General features: G+C 40.3%; 2 protein-coding genes across 7 annotated transcripts; both read right to left on the reverse strand.

Moving 5' to 3' along the window:
* Positions 1-934: 934 nt before the first annotated feature.
* Positions 935-3,034, reverse strand: LOC115737169 (40S ribosomal protein S25-2). The gene is made up of 4 exons (XM_030669173.2): positions 2,955-3,034; positions 2,758-2,832; positions 2,211-2,345; positions 935-1,249 (listed from the first exon to the last, which is right to left on the reverse strand). The coding sequence occupies exons 1-4, from the start codon at positions 2,955-2,957 to the stop codon at positions 1,136-1,138; spliced, it is 327 nt and encodes a 108-aa protein (XP_030525033.1). The 5' UTR covers positions 2,958-3,034; the 3' UTR covers positions 935-1,135.
* A 3,167-nt stretch (positions 3,035-6,201) lies between these two features.
* Positions 6,202-12,661, reverse strand: LOC115737167 (bifunctional dihydrofolate reductase-thymidylate synthase-like). 6 transcript variants are annotated; one of them, XM_030669169.2, is made up of 13 exons: positions 12,504-12,661; positions 11,932-12,012; positions 10,586-11,103; positions 10,105-10,504; positions 9,964-10,008; positions 9,778-9,843; positions 8,339-8,400; positions 8,183-8,257; positions 7,932-8,097; positions 7,711-7,834; positions 7,254-7,360; positions 6,968-7,139; positions 6,202-6,481 (listed from the first exon to the last, which is right to left on the reverse strand). In XM_030669169.2, the coding sequence occupies exons 3-12, from the start codon at positions 11,014-11,016 to the stop codon at positions 7,029-7,031; spliced, it is 1,587 nt and encodes a 528-aa protein (XP_030525029.1). In that variant the 5' UTR covers positions 11,017-11,103; positions 11,932-12,012; positions 12,504-12,661; the 3' UTR covers positions 6,202-6,481; positions 6,968-7,028. The 6 variants fall into 6 exon arrangements, with proteins under 6 accessions (XP_030525029.1, XP_030525028.1, XP_048134413.1 ...); XM_030669168.2 differs by lacking the exon at positions 12,504-12,661 and adding an exon at positions 12,186-12,372; XM_048278456.1 differs by lacking the exon at positions 12,504-12,661 and adding an exon at positions 12,165-12,372.
* Between the last annotated feature and the right edge of the window lie 4,029 nt (positions 12,662-16,690).

Consider the following 16,690-nt stretch of genomic DNA (forward strand, 5'->3'; position numbering starts at 1 on the left):
ATTCTGGGCATTCAAATCCTCAAAACTTCGCTAGCGAAGAGACAACCTTTCCAAGCAATACAGACAAGGGACGACGGACCTTTTTCAAATTACATTTTTTACTGTCAAATTTATTTTTTTTATTATTTGAACCATATTTCTTGCATTATGTGCCCAAAAAGGAAATTCGTAGCGAGGGTCATTTTTGTCCCAGGACTGAAAAGTTAATCTTGTTTTAGACAATCGAAACGATTTACTATTTGGTCTCTAATGCAAAGTTGGATTTTGTCAACATTTAAAATGTTCTTTTTTGTCGAAACATTTAAAATGTGGGAGTGAGGCATTTTTTTCTTTTTTGTGAGTTATGATGTGGTGGACTAATCTCATCAAGTACATACAAGTTTAGATGAGGCCATCCCATGGGTAATTCGAATCAATCTTGTAAACCAATCTCACCTTATGCACGCATCAAACGAAACATTAATATGTTTTTTATCCATCAGTATTGCACATTGAAAATTGACACATGGAAAGTGGATGACATAGCTCTCACAGTCGGTGGCTGCTTAGTCGCATTCGAGAGTCCAAATCTCTCTGTACTGTACTGCTTTTCTTAAAAAAGAAAATAAGGAGATCGATTTAAGCTCCTTCCCTTCCACTGCATAGCTGCCCTAGCAAGTACTATGAGCCCTCTGTCCCACGCACCTAAGCAGATCGTGTGTGGTTCACCGGATCCACCAAAAACTCTCATTTGTTCAAGCGAAGCATAGTGCACTTTAGGCGCTGAGTGAGAAAGGTCTGAAAGCTTCTTTTGTTTACTACATAAGCAATAATAACATCTACTATTTGCGAAGCACGGTATTAGAATTACCCCATCAGGGGCAGTATGTTATTTGCCAACTGATGAGCTGTTTGAACAATTGAAGTACGATAATCGCCGGTGGGTATCAGAGCATTTCAAGATGCCAAAATCTGTTTTGAAGGGGTACTAAGAACGCAGGAAAGACTAATACTTGTAGGCAAAATCTATTTCTTCAAAATCTCAAAGAGCACTAACCTGTCTCATAGATTAAAAAGCAAAAAACAGTACGTTTACCAATTCAGGATATGAAACAACCATTAATATATAGCTGAAAATGCAGGGGGCCTACGATACTTATGTATTTGTCGCCCTGGTGTAGATCTGCTGGCTTGCATGAGCAGAGACCATCCTGATCAAACCTCTAGCCATGAGTTCTCTTATTGCCTTCCGAGCAAGTGATCCATTAATCTGCACAAGAAAAATTTTATAAATAATGAAGAGATGACTAATCACTAGAAAGAGGAGCTCAGCCAGCAAGATCCTCTCATTAATGAGAACATGCATATATTAGTTATAGCATATTTAAGTATAAAATTTGTTCTATTGAAAACACTGGTCATGAAAAACCCATAAGCACAAAAGCAACAGAACCAAAAGACCACCCGTAAAGTCAAGGCACGGAAGTTTAACTGTCGTCATCTTAACTTGATCGCACACAGCCATTTATTTATAAATGCAGCAAAGCATAGTTCCCTGAAAGTCTTCGGTTATAACTCACTAAAGTTCAAAGTAAAGGATTGCAAACACTAACCACTGAGAGAAAATGACAGCTTAGAGGATCCAGAAGACACTGGTCCATAGTACAAATCTCAGAAAGTGAAATTCATTCTCAAAAGGGCTGACATATCAGCATACATATGTCCCTCCACCAAAAGATTTGCTGGTGAAGAATGCGTTCTTTAAAGGCCAAGAAAAATTGTTATTCATTCCAAACAGGAAGTGAGCCGATGGAAAGTTTCTAAGTTACATCATCATTTGCTGATGGCAACAAACTCCCGACACTCAGATCCTCCTAACTTGACAGAATTAAAGAAGCCGTGCCAATTAACTTTACTGGATGATAAGTCTACTTGAAAACTCCAACATATAACAAACTAATAAGTTGAGGCACTTCTGAGAATTAACAGAGCAAGATCCTGCTGAAAACATCCTATCAGTTACATAGACACTCTTAACCTGACTGTATCAATAAAAGGTTCCATCAAAACATGTCCAGAAAGGTTCAAGTGTGAACATAGCAATTACCATCTCAGTAAATAAGAAACAACTAGACTGATCGATCTTGTAAGCACAAAAGGGGAAAAAGGGAAATGACCAAACCAAGACAGAGACAATTATCAATAACAAGTAGATTAACACAAAGGCATACCCTTAGGCGATCAGAGAGGATGGACGGGGTGATGAGCTTATACTTGGGTGCCTCGGAAAGAAGCTTGTCATAAGTTGCCTGGTCAAACAGCACCATGTTGTTCACCTTCTCCTTCTGCTTTCCCTTGCTCCATTTCTGCTCACCATCACACAATCTAATCCATCACAACCCAACTAAACCGACGTAAACAAGGAATAATAGCAGCACCAACACGTAAGACCTGTGTCTTCTCATCTCATTCTTGCCTAAAATTGCAGACACCAATCGCTGAAATACTCCAGTACAAACAATCAGTACCTAGCAACAACTCTTCGATAGCTCAACTTAAGACCCCTAGCTCATTAGCCGCTCCCCTAGAACCTAGTAAAACGTACATGTAGTGGGTAAAATTTGAAAACTCTGCAAGGCCATCGTAGCCGAACATGAAAGATCTGCCATCTTCACTTCATTTCGTGTAACGTCATTGAAAAACATCCCGAATAACTACAAAAGGAACCACAATTGTACCAAGACTTTCAACAGGTCAACATGAGAGAGAGAGTTGCACCTTCTTCTTCTGCTTTCCACCACCAGACTTCGCAGGCTTGGACGAGGGAGGCGGGGCTTTGTCCTTCTTCGGAGCCTACGAGTCACGATCCACGAAAAATTGAACGTCAAAGAGAGAGAGAAACGCCGCGAAGAATACTGATAGACTCGGTCCGATGATGATTTTGCTCGAAGGCTGCAGATTACAAGGAGACTTACCATGGGATCGAGCGACTCGCTTCGCGATCGGAAATATGGAGGCAGTGACAGCACGAGAGAGAGAGAGAGAGAGAGGGGATGGGGATGGGGATGGGGATGGGATTTGCTCGAAATTGGGATTAGGGTTTTGCGTTCAGGTCACAGTTGAACCGCCGTCGTTTTGGGCCGCGCTGCCCGTGCGGTCACCAAGCCCTGTGGTAAACGTCGTCGTTTGGCGTTCGATTTTTCCTTTCAGGCCGCGTACTATGTTGGTCATAAATTAAGCACGAGGCTCTCACACCCTAATATTAATGGAGGAATAATTCTTGAATGCATTCATATGTTCTAAAATTTGGAGGAAACTAGAAAAGCGGTCTACATGCCATTGCGCATATTCAATTTTTGGTCCTTGTATTTTATCTCGTGAAAGATTGATCCCAAAACTAATTTCCAATCACGATTTCCAGAGAAATTTCATGATTACATCCAAATATCCCTAGAAAATTGTTGACTAAGCATAGATAAAAACACACGACGCGAACATGCAATAAACAAATCGATAACTAAGGATATATCAGAAAATGGTCCGTGCACACACCTGTTCGATTTTGATCATGTACTTCAATCCAAAAAAGAAAAAAAATTGGTTGGTATTGATTATGCGGTCCTCACTCTGGACAATCCCCATTTATTTATTTTTTCATCCAAATGCAAACAAAAAATGTTGATTAAATGCCAATAGTTAACACGGGACATTAACATGTTATGATAGTTATGAATGTCCATGACTTGTAGTGATTCTCTATAAAGGGTATTAAATGCATGCATTTCGATGGATATACATAATTTACATTGAAATCAAAATAAAAACTTACTGAGGGACCAAATATGTCATAGAACAAAGTATGAGGGGCCAAAACTGTACTTGAACAATAGTACAAGGCCCATTTTTATAGTTTCTCCTTAGATACTTTTATTTTCTTATTCCATGTGAGGGTCCTGAGTAAGGGTGATTGGTTTCGGGGTGGGTGGATGGTTCCCACCCTAGAACTGAGAACCGTCTGCTAGGGATTAGTTCCGCAAAATGCGAACTATGAACCACCCGCTCGTTCTATGAATCCATCCAAGAATCGGACCACTAGTCTAGTTCGGTTCTCGGTTGGATCCCGCTTACGATCTTACCGAACATCAACATCCATTACAATAGAAAAGGAAAACCAGTTTTGGAGAAATTGGCCCCGCATTGAACCTTGCCTCCTTGATGGGAAGGTTCAACGTAAAGTTCCAAATGGAAGAACGGTGAACTGTATCAAGCTTACACTTTGGACACTTGAAAGTTTTTTACTGGAATAACAAGTTTTCAGTTAGAATGAAAAGATCGAAGGTCATAGCGGGATCGTGTTCTACTGATATTCCATGTTCACTGAGCCCACATTGCTTAAGTGCATACAACAATATGAAAGAACAATTGAAAGTCCATTAAATTGAAACAACGGATATAAACTAACTTCTCAAGCTTTGAATCTAGAACCAAGTCTACAAAGTACAAAGGACCGGTCCGATTGGATCGGTTGGATAGTTCCCACCCGAAACCCAAAACCGAATCGGCACTCGTCGGTTCTAGAAAATTGAAACTAGGAACCAGACCGTTACTCGCTAATTTCATCCAAAATCAACCAATTGGGTACAATCCGGTCCGGTTTGGATGAATCATGATTTTTTTGCTTACCACTAGTCCCGAGTTCCTGCTGATGCCTAGTCTGCATTTTCTATCGAAATTTGGACAAAAGTGTTCTAGAAATTGTGACCTAATATTAGTTCAAGGACCAAGATTGTATTGGATGTCTAGTATAATGCGATGATTTTTTTTTGGTGAAAATAATGCAATGACTTTTGTGCATGAGTATTTCAACATCCAACGTATTTTGATAAATAATTTAGATTCCATCTATTTCGCAAAAAATAAATTATTTAGAAGATATTTTCCTAAGGATAATTGTCTTGTATCACTTACAAAAATAAATGAACAAAAAATGTCAAAATATTTTATGAAAATAATAAGACATAAATTGTCGTCAATGACGATATTGACTGATTATTTCAAACAATGCAAGCGATCATTTTTAGAAAAAAAATATTTTTCAAAATATTTGTTTTCCACGAAACAAACGGAGATCCTAATATGTCTAGCATTACTCAATAGCTTAACTTATAGCGGCCATCATTTTCATGTGAGTCCCATCAAAATTAACGGATTGCATGCACACAACACAACAAAGGAGATGATTTGGAGTCAATGCCTCAGTTGGACCTCATGTTTCAAAATGATGATTTTGAGTCCATGCCTCTAATTTGCATCCTCTTACGAATTTATTTAGTTGGTCATTACCTCAAAGTTAAGTAATCCCCCCATCTAAACCTCTCTCAAGTAGAGCTATCTGTAATAATTCTCTCGTTTCCATCCCTAGGAGCTTGAGCATTGATTGAAATATGCCGGCTAACCCTTTGCTAGTTGCACTTGGACTAGCCATAAAAGACTGTCGGTGTTGTGGGTGGGGGTGGTGGGGTTGATTTGTTGGGTGGGACATGAACTTATATTTGTCTTACTTGCGAAACTCATCGGCTTCCAAGGAGGAACATGCATAGTGCTACATTTTGAGAAAAAAAATTAAGAGATTTTTTTTTAAAATATCGACATATTTATAAATATTACATTTATTTAGTAATATCTAAAGTAACAAGGGGTTCTCAATTGTACTGGTTCTCAACTCAGAGGTATCAGCTTCCTTGGTCTGGCGTCAAATCTCAATCAAAGAAATAACGAGTATAGAAACATCTACTAAAGCCCCCAATGGAGTTTTGCGAAATGAACTTTCTTTTGACAGTTTTGGATGCCGTGGGGGTATATCATTGATTTTTTGTTCGAGTTCTGCAAAATCTGTCTAAAATTTTACCTTTTTTTTATTTTTAACCTAAAAAGAAACTAATAAAAGAATAATGCAATTTTAGGGCTCAAATCAATTTCCGTGAAATTTTAGAACTTCAAGTGCCCTTATCCCTCACTATTAAGCAAAGTTATGTTCTAGTTGGTAACATATTTTGTTTAACCAGATGTGTCATGAAACAGATAGCTAATTAGTTTAAATGTAGAATTCAATTCATGGTCCATGCCCCCGAGATCCTACCCAGCGTGTAGCCGGAGGGATTTAACGAGGGATGCAACGTTAGCACAGATCTTCAAGTATTTAAACAAAAACAAAAAACAGAATGAGTAATTCAGATACAATCAGTTTGGTATACGTGCAGTAACTCAAGAGTTTCTAGATCTGCTAAAAACAATCTCAGGAAGACCATACAACTTCAAAGGTTTATCTGTCAGTCAGGGAGCAAGAGCTATGCATCCACAGACCAAATTTCACGAGATAGCAACATAAATGAACATCCTAAATCACTTAGAACCACCATGAATCTTGGGGAACTAAAGGAATCTCACTTCCTAAATTGCCAAGCATTTAGGTGTATGACAGAAACATGTAATCTTCGAAGACCTGAAAGAAAATTAGGAAAGAAAAAGAAACTGTCTCAAGGAACAATTTCTGGATACAATCTAACAAAGTCTCAAAAACACAACCGCCGTCAGGCTCAGGTATAACGATTGATACTGAAACAGCAGAAGCATCTTATCCATATTCTGAACAACTTCTGACTGCCTAGAGTCTCAACTACCACACTACTATTATATGACTAACACTAGTTGATTAGCTGTGTGACAAGACTGGACTCCCTTTAATATCAACTCCTAAACTAAAGAAAGTAGGAACACCACGAGACATTAATACAAAAACATTCTACTGTAATTGACAGTGCCTTCTTCAGTATCACTGGAAACGGTTGCAATCCCCAAATGTTTCCTAAAACAAATGTACTGTTCAGGACATGGTGCTAAAATTGTCTAGCATTAGTATTCACCTAACTAAAAAAATAAAGCTAACAATGTTAGAGGTAATGCAGGAAATGAAGGAATTCTTACCTACCTCCTGTATATAAAATTGACAAGGAAGTCCATGAATCCACCATATCACCAAATCTTTAACTCTAGACTGCCATTTTCATTTCTAGTTTATCATGAGGGTCATATCCGATTAGTTTGAAATCAGCTGCTAAGAAAGAGTCTATATCCTTCCTCTCTGGGTTTATCTTTAAAATCTGTACATGTGGACAAGAATGTTAGTGAGTACAGCAGAAGCTAAGTTGGGTCAGAGCAAGGAAATGAACGCAAAGCAAAGTCACCATCCTGCACTTTTACTGCAGATTACTCACTGGAAAGGGCTTGGGTGCTTTCTGAAGTTGTTCCTCCAGAGGTCTAACATGGGTACGATAAACATGAGCATCCCCGATAACATGGACAAAATCACCAGGAGAAAGATCTGCAGAAGGAAACACAAAATAAGTACTAGTTCCCATTCTTATATTCTCCTATCACCGAGAAAGAATACTTTTCACCATTAGGATACGCTAGCAATCATCTAGCAACCACTAGTGTAAACTATTATAGCCGTAATTATAATAGTGCAACTTCCACAGAAGCATAATTCCTTTCAAACCAGTACCGTATAAGAAGCATTGGAAAGGCATATGTGAGTCACTTTTCCCCCACAGCAGCAGTTACAGCATTCCAAAACTCCGTTTGATTAATATTGGTCAATAAACATTACAGATGACACAAAATCACATCCCACCTATATTGGGACATTTGTTCTAAAGCATGTATACATACCACAAACATGAGCAATCATGCATGTAAGGAGAGCATAAGAAGCAATGTTGAATGGCACTCCCAATCCCATGTCAGCAGAGCGCTGATACATTTGACATGACAATTCCCCATTTGCAACATAGAACTACAGAGGTAAAAATTAGGTTAATGAAACAAAGAAAGAAGTAATAATAAATAAAAAAAACAGAGAATTCAGGAAAATAAAGCCAAACATATCTAACCTGCGCAAACATGTGGCAAGGTGGAAGTGCCATCAATTTTAAATCAGAAGGATTCCAAGCAGAGAGTATAATTCGACGATCATCAGGATTATTCTTGATCTTGTAAATAACATCCAACAGCTGATCAAATCCTTGGCCGGTATAGTCAGCATGCATATTACTATACCTGTGACGTATGGCATATATAATGTCATCAAACAAATATTGCAGCAACAAATAAAAAGTAAGCACATTATATGAAACAAACCAACCTAGCACCAAAATGCCGCCATTGAAAGCCATAAACTGGTCCCAAGTCACCTTCTTCTCGATCTTTCAGACCAAGCCTAAATAGACAGGACAAATGTCATCAAGGTAAAGGAAAAAAAATAACCATACGTATTCATTCTCATTAATCAGATGCAAACCCATCAAGGTAGTCTCTAGATGCATTGCCATCCCATATATGAATGCCTTTTTCCTGAAGAACCTGGTGGGAAAAGGATATTCCCAAGTTAGTCTTACCATGTCATCCCAACATTAGACAGTCAAAAGAGTGTTTCTAAAGGCAAAAGCACAAAACCAGAATACCTTCCAAGGGATTCATGCGCAGGAAACCAATTACATGTCACAATTAAGAGCAAAGGTAATTAAGCCCATATTGGAGTTATCAAATCAATCTACTTTTCAGAGAAGTGTCACTTTAGATCCCTGAATTGCCACTTCAGCAACCGTTTGGTATTCACTTCAAGTGCCAACTCATATTCATGGAATCATCTTTACATTAAAGAAAAACATCGAGGGCCCATTTATTATAAGGAAGAGCAATCAATATGCTTGTTAATGCATCATTGCCTCTCAAAATAGATATTTCACATTCTCAACCTTGTCCTTGCTTCTTAGGTGATATTTTTTTAATTTTCAATTTTTGGTCTTGTTAGTTGTTAGCACTACTCTCACTTTTGCCTTCTGCAAGGATCAAACACCTGCTCCCTCACTCGCACGTTCCCCACCCCCCACCCCCAAACACACACGCATCCCCAAAATCATCTTGCCACCAGGCAAATATTATCAATTTTTCTAGTCAGCTAGGCTAAGATTCCGATAGGTTGCCTTCATGTCCGACTTTTGGAGCAGACATGCTTGCTTCAAATCTAATCTAAGTGCAAGATGCACACTTGATAAGCATGGTTTCAAATAGATATCTTTCTGGAGCACAGATGGCATATGTCTTGACTGAATTGAAAAAGACCAAACAGTGTAATGGTAGCAGATGTATAGATGGTCGCATTTAATGATTTTACTGGCAATTCACACCAAAACTAAGCCGGACACTTCTACAGAATTTGATGGAAAACTTATTCACCAGAAAAAGGTTGAAAACGCTCATTATATAGAAATGTTTCACAATTTCCCTAGCAATTTAAGAGTACTCTGCTAGCACTGAAGAACAAGTAGAATATCGAAAAAACATAGCAAAATAAGTAATAGGATGAGATTATTTAACGGTCAGCCTACACAGCGCTTTCAATTGATTAATAAGGGTAGATAAGGATATACTAGCACTGCAGTCATAGTTATTGGACCCTGTTCTTGAAATATAAAGGCTTAAAATGTAATTTCTTATTTCTCAAAGTGGAAGCGCAAAGACTAGTTTAGTACTCAGAGATACTGTCTTGCAATTAACTTTTGCATTCCATTAAGATGACTGATGGACTACGGCAATGACTAGTTACAGTTTATAGAAAAGCTACAGTTCATTTACTTATAGCTTGTATGGAGTTCAAAACTGTGGATGAATGAACAGTTGTATTCCAAAAATGCAAGCTCTACCCAAAAAAAAAAAAAAAGGAATTTTGTTCATTACCTTGGCATTTGTAGAACCACTTATGAACCACAAAAGCTCTTCAACAACTCCGCGCCAAAATACTTTCTAAGAACCAATCAGTAATAACATCTCAGTCACTAGAGTTTTAGAATGAAAACTTTCCACTTGTGAATGATTTTACAAGAAGAATATAATTAAGAGATAGAAAAGTTTGGAGCAGCACACCTTAGTTGTCAAAAGAGGGAAGTTTTTGCGCAGATTGAACCGCATCTGCAAAAAAGAGAATAAACAGAGTGATCCTAGTTGATAGAAAAGATGGGCTGGATAGAATTTAACAGCTGACAAGATATGGCTTACAAAACACACCTGGCATCCAAACATTGATATGGTACCAGTTCCAGTCCTGTCATCCTTTGGAGTGCCATTTAACAGTATATCTTCGACTAATCTCAAATACAGGTACTCTTCATGTCTCTCAAAAATCATCTTGGGCAGAACAGCAAAAGTCTTCACCTCAAACTTCACAGAATCCGTCTTACCGTTGAAGATCAGACCATTTGTCTGAGGCAGAGACTCCAGTGCAGAACATCTTACACGGACATAAGTAGTAAAAGAGTATCGGATATTGTTTTCAACAACGGGAAAGGACGAGTACCATGGGTGAAAGACAGTTGTATCAACCATGGGCATAAAAGTGTCACATTCAACTGGTGTCTCAATTTCAGTTATGTGGATGGCATCACATGCAGGAGCATTGAGAGCTTCCCTGCACCAGAAGAGAAAAATTACTAAGGGGGAAAGAGAAAAACCCATAAGCAATTGTAGCTATGAGTAAATGTTACAATACCTAAATATCTGGCCACCGCCAATGACAAAAACTTTCTCAATTGATAAACAGTAAGGAGATGAAGCCAATAAATCCAAGGCAGAACACATGCTTCCACATATGATGACATTCTCTGCAGTTGCAATATCAAAGCTCCCAGAACGAGTGAGAACAACATTGAGGCGGCCAGGTAGAGGCCTATGCTCAGGAGGAATACTTTCCCATGTTTTTCTACCCATGATGACCGCATTCTTTTTCCCAGGATCAACTGTCGTAAGAGTAACGCTCTTAAAATATTTGAGATCAGAGGGCAACCTCCAGGGAAGTTTTCCATCCTTGCCTATACCCATATCTCGAGTTGCAGCCACAATAACCTGGTAAGTCCTTTGTGGATCAGGTGGAGTCCCATTGGAGTTGCCATTGGGAAGGGCCACTGAGAATTCACCAGCCATTACAAAACTCAAAGGCTGAAAACTACCAAAAGACAGCGGCTTGAAACAAAGGCTGTGCAACCACCTTCTGTGGAAGTGCGGCAGAACCTGAAAATCGATCAGAAAGAAGATAGATCCCAAAACATTAGTAGTACAGCTATATACAACACCAGTGAAGGAGTCATATCTTTTCTCAAAAGCACAGTTGAAAGCCTGAAATGCGGAAAAGTATCGTGGTAACACAAGCACCCCAGAAATCCGTGACACTAAAAGCTGAAAAATATGCCCACAGCCCAACAAACACAGAAAGGCTCCTAGCTAAGCCAGATTTATTCCACACCGGTAGCACTTAACTCCACATAATGGCAAATTCAAAGTCCTAGTACCTCTCTTTTCGCATCACATTAAAGCAGTATGTGAAGCATAAGATTCATGTTTCAACTTTCAGGCAAAAGTATCTGAATTTAACACTTCCAAATTCCGCAAATCCCATTAACAAGAATAAAATTTTTAGAGAGCAGAATGCAGCACAAAAGAGAAAGGAGAAACATAATAAAAGAGAGTTTTCTCCAATTCTTTCGGATAATCACAATCCATTATTGCTCAAAGCAAGTAGGGGATACTTAATCCCTACTGCAAGCCCACTTCAACATTTTAGGAATTCCCAAATGAATCGAGAAATTCTCACTGATATTCCCATGAAACTCGCTGTGAGTATTCCAAGTCATTGTACTTTCTCCCTCTAACTCTATGCCCGGACCAAACATAAAAAATGATTTACACAAACAGTCCTACTCGAAAACCCAGCATTTAGACACGCGGTTAAGACAGAACAACAGTCGAAAGTGAAATCAAAGCAAATCACTCCCAAGAAAAGCAAAACTCACTGACTAAGATAAACCAAGAAAAATCCAAAAAGCAAAGCGAAATGCTCACCGATCTGGACGCGAACGGAGAAATTTTTAACCGCAGCAAAACTAAAACGCGCAAAGTGGTCGCGACCTCAATCGGGTATCACTACCAAGAAACGAGCAAAACAGTTAGGGCTTTCTTCCCTTTCAGAGCGCCAGTCGTTGGGTAAAAATAGGCAAGACACTTGATACAAATAAGAAAGACAGGAAAACCCAGCAGTGAAAAGAGGGGACTGTGAACGACAGCGTTGAACTCACACCTCTCTCGTATCCCCTCACCGCCGAGCAAATTCAAGAAAGTCGAAGCAGCAAACTTCGATCGAATCAATTCGCCAAAAAAAAAAAAAAATTTCACTACAAAAGGGTTCACAAAATGGGTCGCGGACCGTCCGAAGTGGGGTTCTCCCGGCGGATCCGAAGAAGAAGAGGCGAATCGAAACCCCACTCTGTGCAGGAAAGAAGGAAGAGGAAGAGAACCCCACGTTTCGAAAAGATGTTAAAGAAGAATCGTCAATTGCGTCAATATCCGATGAATGTGTGTGGGAGAAGCAACAACAGCAACGCTTTAATGGAGGAAGAGAGAGAGCGCGCAAAAACCTGCGGATGAAACCGCTTTCTCGCTCGCGGAATTCTCTCTCAGGGTCTCCGTCACTTCAGAGGGTCGCGGTCATCGTCTTCAAAAGAGGCAAAGAGGGGAGAGAGAGAGAGACATCGAGAAGGAATTCCAAAAGCAGGGTGGACTGGAGCTGGACGCGGAGTGCCGCCAAAGCGAGAGCGAGCGCAAATTGTTTATTTTATCCGTCGGTTCTGGAAACTTCAATTTCATCCATTTTGCGCGCTACGTTGGTACAAGGAGCCAAAAGTCTCATCGAAGAAAAGGAAAATCTACCAAACTCGTCCTCGTACTATTGTCTGAATTCAATTTTGACCCGTGTATTGTGTTTCGTGCATGTTTAGTCCCCCGACCTATTCCCTGCGGGAATATAAGGACATAGCGAACCGACAAGCGGATCGCTCAAATTAAGGGTGTGCATGGTCCGGGCCGGTCCGGTCCCGACATGGAACCGGGGACCGGATCGTAGTCCCGGTCCCCATATTTTCGAGACCAAGGACCGGACCGAGACCGGCGGTCCCGGTCCCGGGCACGTCCCGTCCGGTCCGGTCTCGGTCCCGGCCCAGTAGGACCGCTAACTATTGAAAATCTAGTCAACTTAATAAACTATGCCATGGTAAAAACATAGCGACTCACTATGACTTTTATGATCGACGAACTTGACCAAAATATTCGAATTCAATATCAAATTCAGCCATTACATGATAAAAACATCACTAACTGCACTCAAAAAAGCATGCAGAGAGAAAAGATGACCAAAAACATGATGAAAAATAAGACTAAAAAGAGAGTCTTGAGGAGGAGAGTGCGAACGTGCAAGGTTGGGAAAAAAATGGATAGTGAACTTTTATTATTCTGTTTTGTTTTCAATTTTTTTTTTGTAATTGTATATATTTATATATAAATAATTATATATTATTGGCGGTCCAGTCCGGGCCGGACCAATGCGGTCCCAATACAAGAAACCCGAGTACCGGACCGCCCGATCACCGATCCCATTTATTGGGACCGGGGACCGGACCATCCACCTCAAGGACCGGACCAACCCGGCCGGTCCGGGCCGGTCCCGGGTTGGTCCGGGCCGGTCCAGTCCAGTTTGCACACCCCTAGCTCAAATGTGCGAGCTTTTGAAAGATTATACTATTAGTCCTCGTACTTTGAAGAACGTTCACTTTCAGTCATTGGGCATTTAGTCACAAATGTTTCTAACAATAACTTAATTTGTTTAGTCACATCTCTGTAGGAAATCTCATGAAGATGGCAATTAAGACCAACTAATAATTGGCGATCCCATTGTTCACATACGTGCACAATCTAATTTGACAGCCATATCAAAATTAGTCTCATTATATACGATGATGGTGCATTCATTTGAAGTATACGGTCCTGTTTGGTTCAGCATTTGACCAAAGGACTTTGAGAAAATGCAAATACTTTTGGGCCAAAGGCTTTTTTCAAAATGTAAGTACTGTTTGGTAAAATGTATTTTAAAAACACATTTAGAAAGCAACTTTGACGTAAATGTTGTTTGATGAAAAATGAACTTTGTAAAGTATTTTTACTTCTTGAAAAAAAAGGGGCAGCGAGCGGTCAGAAGTGACCAGCGGCGGAGGGCGGGCGGCAGTTGTCGACGGGAGGGTGGATGGGGTCGACCGGCCGGCGGTGAGCCTACCCGGGCCACGACGGAAGGCAAGCGGCGATGGGCGAGTGACGGCGAGCGGCAGGTGGCAGCGAGCTAGTGGCTAGGCAATGGCAAAAGGCAAGCGGCGATGAGCGACGTGGGTCCGCGGGAGCCACTGCCGCCGGTAGGGGACAGCCAAGCGGCAGACTGCAGTGGCCGGTGGCCGAGTAGCGGCGGTGGGTGGCGAGCGGTGTCGACAACGGGCGGCGAGCGGGTGGTGGCAAGCGAAGGTGACAAAGTTTAAAAAAAAAAAAAATTAGTTGCATTTTGTAAAAGTCCTTTAGCCCAAAGTTTGGGCTAAATGACTTTGAAGAACATTTAAGATGTAATTGTATCTTCTCAAAGTGAGTAAAAAAATGAATTAAACACCATTAGTATTTGGCTAAAGGATTTTAGAGCCCAAATGCTTATTTCTAATCTTGAACCAAACGGGGCCTACATCTATATAGAACTACCGAGGACTATTTGCAAAAAAAAAAAAAAGTGGCTAATTTATAGGCAAAGTCTTTCTGACGGTTTATAGGGCAAATTGAATCATAGGATTGCCAACAAGATCGCATCGTATTGATTGCGTGAAGGCTTGTGGACGTTATGGGGAGGCTATTAGTAATAAGTATCGTTATTACTAAAAGAGCCACGCACTCCTTCTTTAGCTAAACATTCCTCAGCATAATGTTTTAACAATTTTGCCCTTAATGGGTCCCACTTTTAACATCCCTCTGTCACTGTTCTAAGAAAGTGTTCTTTTGATTTTTTTTGTTGTGTCCCTTTTTGTATTGATTTCCCATTTTTCCCTCGGAAAATCCAACATAAACTATCCTTAATCTTCTTCCTTCTCTTCTTTCTCTCAAGAGACAAAGAAACAGAGAATCGAAAGGGTCGTGTCCTTGTGCTCACCTATCATAATCAGGGCCATATCCACTTGCCACCGGGACGTCGACAAAGCCCTCCTCCCTGATCACCTCTATCTCCGCGGCTACCGATCTGCCTTGATCAACCTCGGCGTAATTCAGAGTCTTTGCAAGGAAATTTTGGCACATTGGCAGATAGATTTTTTCGACAACTAGATGGGGGAGAAGGCAAGGAAATTGATTCTCAGGCTCCGGGAGGTAATCAAATGCCAAAGAGGATTTGCTAGTGAGCAGAGCTGCTTTTGCGAATGTCGTTGATTCCTTGTGCGGAGACCCTTTTTTTTTGGTTTTTTTTGTTTTATCAAGTGTTTCAAATTGCGGAGAGTATGCCTCAAGGCCGCCGCCCTTAGCTGCCCCGTCACCCTTCCCGACTCCTCTTCCTCATCGGCACGAACTCCTCCACCTTCGCCGGGCTCATCAAATGCAGAGTCCAAAACCACCTCATGCCCCGCCAATATGCGCTACTCCCCGCGAACATGATCCCCTTGTTTCCATAAGACATGTGGCACAGACCCTTCCCTCAGGCAGCTCGAGAAGGTGCTATCGTTGGTCACGAAGAGCAGTTCAGCTGCCTCCGCCTACACATGCCCGGAAGTCTCCATTTCTCTACCTCTCTATTGCTCTGAGGGGCTACATGAGGAACGAATAGCAGGAAGATGACAAGGAAAGTGAAGGTGCGACCCATGGGAAAAGAAAAAGGAAATTAATAAAAAAGGGACACGACCAGAAAAAATGGAACAACACTTTCTTAGTATATTGGCGGAAGAGGACTGATAAAAAAGAGGGATCCACAAAGGGCAATATAATAAGTTTTTTTGTGTTGAGGATTTGTTTTAGTCAAAGAGGGAATATAAAAAGCGTAATCCTTACTAAAAAAAACCACCCATAAACATTACACATATATATTATGTATATGTAATTCCTCATTTAAATCTCATTAAGAATCAAATATGAAAAATCGTACTCAAGAGCCTTATCATTCAATGGTACAGGGACCAATATTTTTGCCAAAACAAAACATAGAGACTAAATTTGAACATTCATGAAAGTACGAGGACAAAAAGTGTAATTTTACGAGCTTGTCAACGTAGGAGCCACATCTCAATTTGTTAGAGCTCATGCAGCACATTCCATACACGTTTGAACCAAAAATGACTTTTGTCTCTAGTTGCCACCAGAAATAAGTTGGGGGATTAATTGTGCGCAAAATATACTACAAGGTCTAAAGCTCAGTTGAGGGAATTATGCGAGGACGGATTTTACAATTTTCCCTAAAATGAACAAGCCCTTGACATAAGCGCTATGCATGCGCACGATTGCCTTTTATGTCGCTGGCACGTGTGTGATTGCCTTGTTTGTCTTTTCATTATTCTTCTTTTAAGCTCCGTTTGTTTTGCGGAACATAAATGATTCTAAAAATATTTTTATAAAAATGACCGTGTCTATCGCTTGAAATAATTAGTTGATGAAAAGCATTTTCACACACTAATGTCCCTATGAAGCTGGAAGCAATTTAATCGACGTGATCCTAAGGACTAATCCTGAAACTGATTCTTTCATGGGATATCTAACTGACTAA

The sequence above is a fragment of the Rhodamnia argentea genome, chromosome 5, assembly GCF_020921035.1.
Source record: "Rhodamnia argentea isolate NSW1041297 chromosome 5, ASM2092103v1, whole genome shotgun sequence".
NCBI classification, from domain to species: domain Eukaryota; kingdom Viridiplantae; phylum Streptophyta; class Magnoliopsida; order Myrtales; family Myrtaceae; genus Rhodamnia; species Rhodamnia argentea.

What these genes read in the sequence shown, in the direction of transcription:
- LOC115737169 (XM_030669173.2), bottom strand. An exon ending in GTGGAAAGCAGAAGAAGAAG is followed by an intron (nt 2,346 to 2,757) that starts GTGCAACTCTCT and finishes GATGGTGAGCAG; the next exon opens with AAATGGAGCAAGGGAAAGCA. An exon ending in TCCTCTCTGATCGCCTAAGG is followed by an intron (nt 1,250 to 2,210) that starts GTATGCCTTTGT and finishes TTTCTTGTGCAG; the next exon opens with ATTAATGGATCACTTGCTCG.
- LOC115737167 (XM_030669167.2), bottom strand. Translation starts at nt 11,016, where the DNA reads ATGGCTGGTGAATTCTCAGTGGCCCTTCCCAATGGCAACTCCAATGGG. An exon ending in TCTAGAGACTACCTTGATGG is followed by an intron (nt 8,258 to 8,338) that starts GTTTGCATCTGA and finishes CTGTCTATTTAG; the next exon opens with GCTTGGTCTGAAAGATCGAG. An exon ending in CATGATTGCTCATGTTTGTG is followed by an intron (nt 7,361 to 7,710) that starts GTATGTATACAT and finishes TTCCTTCTGCAG; the next exon opens with ATCTTTCTCCTGGTGATTTT.